Source organism: Phragmites australis, chromosome 2 (assembly GCF_958298935.1).
Source record: "Phragmites australis chromosome 2, lpPhrAust1.1, whole genome shotgun sequence".
NCBI lineage: Eukaryota > Viridiplantae > Streptophyta > Magnoliopsida > Poales > Poaceae > Phragmites > Phragmites australis.
Window position 1 is genome coordinate 10,685,485 of NC_084922.1, and position 7,627 is coordinate 10,693,111.

Consider the following 7,627-nt stretch of genomic DNA (forward strand, 5'->3'; position numbering starts at 1 on the left):
TCTGAAAGATTTGAGCTGTTCTTGACGTTTTTGGTGTTTTTGCTTGAAGCATGAGGAACCGTGGTTGGAACCCTCCATGATTTCTTCGTTTCCTTCATCACTTGGTGGTCACCAACCTCCACAAGCACCATAGGTAAGTCCCTTAGGCTTACCTCGGTAAGAATGCATGAATTGGTAGGTCAATTTCGAGTTTGGAGCTAAGTTTGCAGAGTTCTCGAGTTCTTGAGCTTTAGAGCAAAAAGAGAGGATTCATATGAGATTTGTGCTAGAAATCGTGTTGCTAGGCTGGTGAGCGAGTTCTAGACTCTATGAACTATCTCAAACATGTTTCCCTTTGGTTTGGAGAGACTCGCAAATCAAATCGGCCGAGTTGCCCCCCTCGATGCAACCTCTCTGGACAACCCGGATAGTCCGCGTAGTCCAGTGAAAATCCTGATGATTTGTCGAGTTGTCCCCCTCGATGCAGCCTCTCTGGACAACCTAGATAGTCTGGGTAGTCCAGTGAAAATCCTGATGATTTGTGTTAAAAAATCGTTAGGGTTTATGATGCAAGTTGAGTCTAGAACCCTTTGTATAGTGTATATATAAATATTTATGTAGGATATATTTAATGTGAGAGTTGAATCAACCGAGGAAGATCATCGAGAAGTGTAACTCTGCCTAACTTGGATAGTCTGGGTTAAACCCAGAGGATCCGGGTAATTCGCGGTGCTTTTAACCGAGCACTCTCGCTTGGAGCCTCACCTGGATAATCCGCCCAACCCGAATAGTCCAGGTTAAACCTAGAGGGTCTAGGTTAATTTGATTTAGATTTAGCAAAGAACCCTCGCTCGAAGTCTCACCCGAACATTCCAGCCTAATCCGGAGGTTCCAGACTCAGCCCAGACCTTTCGAGTATATTCAAAAATGGCTAAGCGAGAACCCCTGTCCGGAGTACAACTGGGAGGTTCCAGAACCCAGATGTTCTAAGTTGAACTTGGAATCTTCGACCTCCTGTTAGCTTTTCGAAGTCATTTAGATCACAGAGTTTGCTATTATTTCACATGTCTTGCACTTTTAGCTTTTTGTTATGCATATTGTAACATACATTGTTGCACCTCATTCATGCTCATCATTGCATGTATTCTTCTTTAGTAGACGAGGATCCGAAGCATGACGCGGGTGTGGTTGAAGGTGACATTGAGCCACATGGGTTTTGTGAATAATGTGTGAGTAGCATCAGACAGCCGTTTGAGCAGCAAGGCAAACATCTAAGTATATTTCTCCTATTAATTTGGATCATATGTGTCTAATATGATAAAATATGCTATATGTATATTATGCATGTTGTCGAGTCGATGTCAGGTCTTGTATGAGCAAAACCTATGTTGATGCATTACACCTCATCTTGAGTTATGCTCTAGTTTAAAAGTTAACAGAAATGCTTAGCCATGCATAGATTCTTCGGTAGAAGTTGAGTTGTGGTTCAACCACATTCGCGAGCTATAGGCTTTCATTACTATCACATTGATAACAATATTTGGTTGGTGGTGTTGGTTGGTTGGGTAGTGAGGATGAGATGAGATGTAGATGGTGTTAGGGGTGTTTCTTTTGCGCGATATGGAGTTCCACGAGGTAGGTCGGGAGAGGAATCCGGACATCGTAGACTGCTTGCGTAGCTTAAGCAACGATCATTGTTGCAGTTGGCTCTACCACTTATCGTACTTACCACATGTCGATCTAATAGTAAGATAAGTCGAATACCTCTAAAGCTATGGTCATTTGAGTTTGCACATCGATGGTGTGAGCGGGAGAACTTGTAAGAAATACTTGGGTTACTCCGGGAGTTAACCTAAATAGGCTCCGTACCGAGCGATGTCTGATTCAAATGGTTGGAACATACTAGGAAAGGTTGACATGAGTACCCCTTGGATGGACCTGTGTGGTCACTTAAGCTGTATAGTCCTCGAGTCTTGTGCGTAAAGTTGTACCCCCTGCATAGTGTAAAAATATTTTGAAATATCGCTCTCTCGGTCATGAGCATGTTTTTATCCATTTGTAGCAGTCGTAGAGTTACGAGTTTGGTTTCAGGTGGTTGTTGGTTTGATATGGTTCTTTACAGATATTATTACTATGGTTTTTTTTACATATATGTTCAGTTAATGGTTATGGGTTAGATAGTTGTGTTGTTTAAGTCTAGATGCTCATACATATTTTTGTCAAATTTTACTTTCACATATAAATTTACTTAACCATGCGGCCATATTTTTACTAACATCTCAATTCATAATTCTTGGAGTCATGTTATCTATAAGTACCTAATATGGATTAAATCTTGCGAGTATCTTTGTGCTTTCGCTGCTCTATCGGGTGCTACCAGCTAGGAAGAGCTGGTCTTTAGCTACTTCATGATCGCAAGGGTGGTGACAGACATGAGTAGACAACTACTTGAAAGTCGTGCTTTTGTGATGGAGCTAAAGGGTATATGGCTCCATCATCTTTTTGTTGTTTATAGTTTTAGCTTCTGCTGCATAGTTCATTTTTATCTAGAAGTTGATTAATTTCAATCTCCTTTTAACTCTCTTTTGCTGTAAATTGTAAGAAATTATGAATGCTTAAGAACTTGTAATTTAATTTAGTTATTTGTTATTTGTTAAGTTTTGTTGTGATGTGATATATTGAAAATATATGTATTCCGATTTTAGTTACAAAACACGTGCCAGAACTATCGGAGCAATATTTTAATTAATCATTAAAATCATAATTAATTAATTAATTAATTTAATGATTACTTAAAACACTGTTTAGACGGTTCTTTATACGGTCTTTGTCGGGCCGAAGTGGGGGGTGTTATGCGCCACTCCTCCAATAGTTGGGAAATGCAAAATATGTGATTTTTTTATAGCTGGAAAAGAAAATTATGTTTGTTGTACGGAGATGGTATATCAGATAGATCCCCTGAGAATACCTGGTTATGCCAAGCAATTATTTTTACCGTAGACCCTTGTCCCCGCACAGACGGACGAGATCTTTTATCAATATCATTTCATCATCCTTGATTGTCAGAACAAAGATCGATTGCGGTTAGAGCTGGCGGAGCCAATTCTCAAAGTAAAAAACTAATTCCAGCATTGGTGTGTAAGATCAGCCAATTTCCACCTCAAACATTCATTCAACAATTTACAGATCCTATCAGCAGTTGGAAGACAAACAGCAAAACGAAGCAAAATAGTCGATATTAATTATAGTGCCGAATCTTACATTCTGACTTCCGAATTTTGATCATTAGTTCATTACAGGAGTTGATCCGTAACATGATTAAAACACACAATGTCCAGAAATGCAAAATACTATAACTGAACCAAATTAACTTGTAATTCAAGTGCCGAGAAAGCATCCAAGACTCCTAGTTCAGTGTGGACTGTTGTCGGCCATCTGGTATTGCAAAAAGAACAATGGGTTTGGACTGCCGGATAAATGGAACATCACACCTGTAGTACGTTTTCCTTTCAAGCTGTATGATTTCTCCTTGTTTCAGATTCCGCATGTTCGGGTCTCCAAGAGCTGAAGTTTCTCGTCGCGTGCAAGGATTGAGATTGTCAATGAAGTCCTCATCTTCCTCCAGCTGTGAAAATGCCAAGCAGTAGGATTTAGAAATAGAAATAGATGCAACTAAACCAATGGAATAAAACAAGGTACACGGGCCGATGAAACAAATGATTTGTCCAAGGAAACTTTATTCCAGGTGTAAATAAGGGAAAAAGAATGATTATCTCTGTATCTCATATAGGGTGTGATCGGATAAGTACAGCATGATGTTCTGAGTAGATTGACCACTTTCCTCAAAAGTTTAAGCTTCACCAGTACCACACTGAGTTTTATGCACCAGTCAGTTCATCAAAAAGCTTATACAGTTGAGGAAAGATAAGTTGTACACTGGACTCAGACTTTGACAAACAGAATATCAAGTTATCAACTATGCCATGGATATGAGATATATAAAGATTATCCAAGTGAAAAGGCAGCCAATTGTACAAAATTATAGCTATTATAGCAGATAAGTAGTATAAGAATACAGTTTTAGTGTCTTACCTTTTTCTTATTAATTAGGTAGTCAAATTCAACCAAAGATAGAGGTACGAGATCTTCTATATCAGGAAGCCACGTTAGCTTCAACTTAGTCAACTTCACTGACCCCTTAAGATTGAGTTCACCAACAAGTTGAGTAATTATTCCATTCTCTGTCTTGATTTCTTTAATGATAGCATTTCCCCAGTCCATCAAAGTGACTTCCTGACCGGTGACGATGACTGATGCATCAGCGTACTCTAACCAAATTCTGTTTGTGAAGGTTGTAGCCTTCTTTCCAGCATCCTCATATTTCTTGTGCCTTGGTAAGATTCGAATGAATGGCTCTTCTGGACCATTAGTAAGAGTCAAGAGCACACGTTGGTCTTTCAGCACAGCAGTATGCCTTGCACACACTGGATCGATTATCTTCTTATTGATTGTCCAGAGTTTATCCCACTCCATTAGATTTAGATTTTTTGAAGCACCCTTTGAGAAACAGAAAACACAAAAAAGAGTTAAGAACACAGCATTCATATAGTCATAAGGTGAGTAACATTAACTAATTTGAAGATTACCTGCTCAAGTATAAACTGTATCAATGCTTCGATCTTCAAGCCACGACGTACTATGCCTTGTACAGTAGGGAAGCGTGGATCAGTCCAGTCATCCACCTTCTTGTTTTGTACAAACCAGAGAAGCTTACGCTTGCTAAGAAGTGTGTAAACCATATTCAACCTGCTGAACTCATAGATCTCTACCCTCCGCAGACCCATATCTTGAAGGATACGATAGTACTGTGCATTCCGATCATGGTATTCACTTGAACGAAGAGCATGAGTCACTCCTTCCAATGCATCAACAAATGGGCAAGCAAAGTCATATGTTGGATAAACCTTGTATTTTGAACCAACACGATGATGGGGATCAGTGTTGCAACGGTAGTAAACAGGATCTCGGAGTGATTTGTTAGGGTCTTGCATGTTAAGTTTACCCCGTATGCAACACTGCATACCCCTTTCAGTTCCATTAACCATCTCTCTCCACAATGACAGATTCTCTTCAACAGTCTGGTTTCTACATTTAGATTCCACACCGTCCATCCTCTCACTCCTCATTTGCTCCTTAGGCGTGTCGTCAACATATGCCTTACCCTGCTTAATCAGATTTTCAGCCATGTCCATAAGCTTTGGAAAATAATCCGATGTGTATGTAACCACATCATATTTGATTCCAAGCGTATCAATATCTTTCAGGACGTTCTCAACAAATTCATTGCTTTCTTTTGACGGATTTGTGTCATCAAATCGAACTATTAGACGCCCTTTATATCTCTCTGCAAAATACTTATTCAGTAACCCAGCCTTTGCATGCCCAATGTGGAGATAGCCGCTAGGTTCCGGGGCAAAACGAACACAGACCTCCCCAACTTTCGCACCTGGAAGATCTACTTCAGGACCTGAGGTATTCTCCTTTGAATCATGCACCTTTTCTCTCAGGCTTGGTGCTGGAGATTTCCCAATCCCTCGCTTCCCAACATAAGCTGCTATAACTTCATCTAGTTTGTCTGCATAGTCTACAGCTACACTGTTGTACCAGCGAACAAGGTTTTGATATTTCTTGGACCTCCTTAGACTTTCCCATCGTTGACCAGTTCCTGAAGAAGATTGGTGTAACTTCCAAGGTAAGCAATATATGTTTTAGAAAAATCAAGTGACACATTGGTTAAAGAAGCAAGAAAATCACCTGCGAGATTCGACCATACTACAATGTCAGCAATCGACAGACTATAGCCAACCAAAAAGGTTCGAGATGCCAAGTACCCATCTAGAAATGAGCAAGCAGTTTCAAACTCAGAGCCTGAAAGAACGACTGGGGCATACTCGAGCCATTGATCAACCTACAGACATATAATAATAGCAACTTAGAATGCTGAGACAACCATCAAGATCATTGACTAACAACATCTATAGCAAATTGAGCGAAATGTACATGTGCAGCCTCAATAGCATCTTGTCCATAGAAGCTGGGAATAGACACGACACGTGCAATGTAACGAAGAATTGTGCTGATGCCATGGATAAAATCCCTGCACAGAATCATGACAACTTGGCTGAGAAACTATAAATCCCAAACAGAAATACTGCCAGGGAAAATCCACAATCAGGATAGCACAATAATTGTTTCACCAAAAAATTGCTTGGAGCAAAATCATGTTCCAACGGCCATTATTTTCGTTATCGTAACTTTTCATAACCATTAAAATGAGATGTGAAAAATAAAAACACTACAAGTTGCTTTGTCAAACCCCAGAACGAAATATAAGGCAATCTTATGCACTGTAAGTGTCATCTACATAAACTACGACTACTTTTGAAGCCTAAAGAATAAAAAACTGGCAATGAAGCTAGCGTTCATATTAAATAAGAAATTAAAAAAAAGGTAGCAGTTCATCAGAGAGACAAGCTGCAATTGATTGCAATCACTTACCCAGAACCAAGATGTAGCGTGGGCACTGAACCTGAGGCAAGGCTAGGATCAATGGTCAGGGAAACACCAGCAATCTTGGCAGCAGAGATAATGGAAAGCGGCGGGCTGTCCTGCGCGAATGCTAGTTTTGCCTCCATCCAGCCCCTTGCAATCCAAAGAGCGGGGAATCTGTCCACAGAAGAAGAATTCTGCAAGGTGTGCGGATCAACACTTATTCATCAATTTCTCCTTTTTACGAGCAGCAAGGCAACGCGAACCCTAAAAAACCCAATGGCGAAATAAAAAAGCAAAATTCAGTACGAACAGAGGGGCGGGGAAGAGCAAGGCGACGCCTCTCCTTGAGAGATGACTTCCGTGGGTGTAGGCCTGTCTTGTTGTCTCGCGTCGCCGGCGGCAAGGTCGGCCGCGAAGAGGCACAACGAATCGCGGCGGCGGCGGTAGAACAGGGGACAGGGGCACGAGAGGAAAGGAAACCCTCGGAGGCTCGTCAAATATTGCAGCTTTCCAGTTCTACCACTGGATCCACGGTCCGTTGTTTACCATAAAACAAGCAGCCAGCCAATAAGCAAGTTGGCAACAGATTTATCAATGGGCGACAAAACGAGGATTAAAAAAAACAGCAAGTGGGATTAGAAATTTTCATACAACCGCAGCTACCAACTCTTGTGGGTCTTGCTTACCCAAGTCTACAAAGTTGAGCGGTGAATAAGAAAATTTGTCACGCCACGGGATAATTCAGTTTGCGTGCTTTTAGCACAACTCAGTCTAGTCACGCTTGATTTTTTTACTGTAGCTATTTGATTCGTAGCAACAATTTAAGGTGAGTCTCATAGTATCCTCAAGATATGCCTAAAAACCCACTTTCAATATCACTATATACGAAATTTTCTTAATAAAATTCACTACCTAAATCACATCCATCTTTACTATACCAATCTCTTTATTTCAACGGACTCCTCTCTTTTCCCTCTCCTATGTCGCTGACGTATAGATCCCATCCTTTATCTCTCTCCTTCCATCCTTTCCTTTTTCTCTCTCTCCCTTTCCTCTTTATGAGTAAACAGAGCACCACTCGATTCGTCCTCCTTCC

General features: G+C 40.6%; 1 protein-coding gene across 3 annotated transcripts; it reads right to left on the minus strand.

Annotated features, from left to right (window-relative positions):
• Positions 1–3,194: 3,194 nt before the first annotated feature.
• Positions 3,195–7,070, minus strand: LOC133899290 (glutamate--tRNA ligase, cytoplasmic-like). Of its 3 annotated transcripts, none has more exons than XM_062340271.1 (7): positions 6,842–7,070; positions 6,538–6,705; positions 6,040–6,136; positions 5,794–5,947; positions 4,626–5,704; positions 4,072–4,536; positions 3,195–3,604 (listed from the first exon to the last, which is right to left on the minus strand). In XM_062340271.1, the coding sequence occupies exons 2-7, from the start codon at positions 6,672–6,674 to the stop codon at positions 3,386–3,388; spliced, it is 2,151 nt and encodes a 716-aa protein (XP_062196255.1). In that variant the 5' UTR covers positions 6,675–6,705; positions 6,842–7,070; the 3' UTR covers positions 3,195–3,385. The 3 variants fall into 3 exon arrangements, with proteins under 3 accessions (XP_062196255.1, XP_062196261.1, XP_062196270.1); XM_062340277.1 differs by having other exon boundaries at positions 6,538–6,725; XM_062340286.1 differs by lacking the exon at positions 6,842–7,070 and having other exon boundaries at positions 6,538–6,830.
• Between the last annotated feature and the right edge of the window lie 557 nt (positions 7,071–7,627).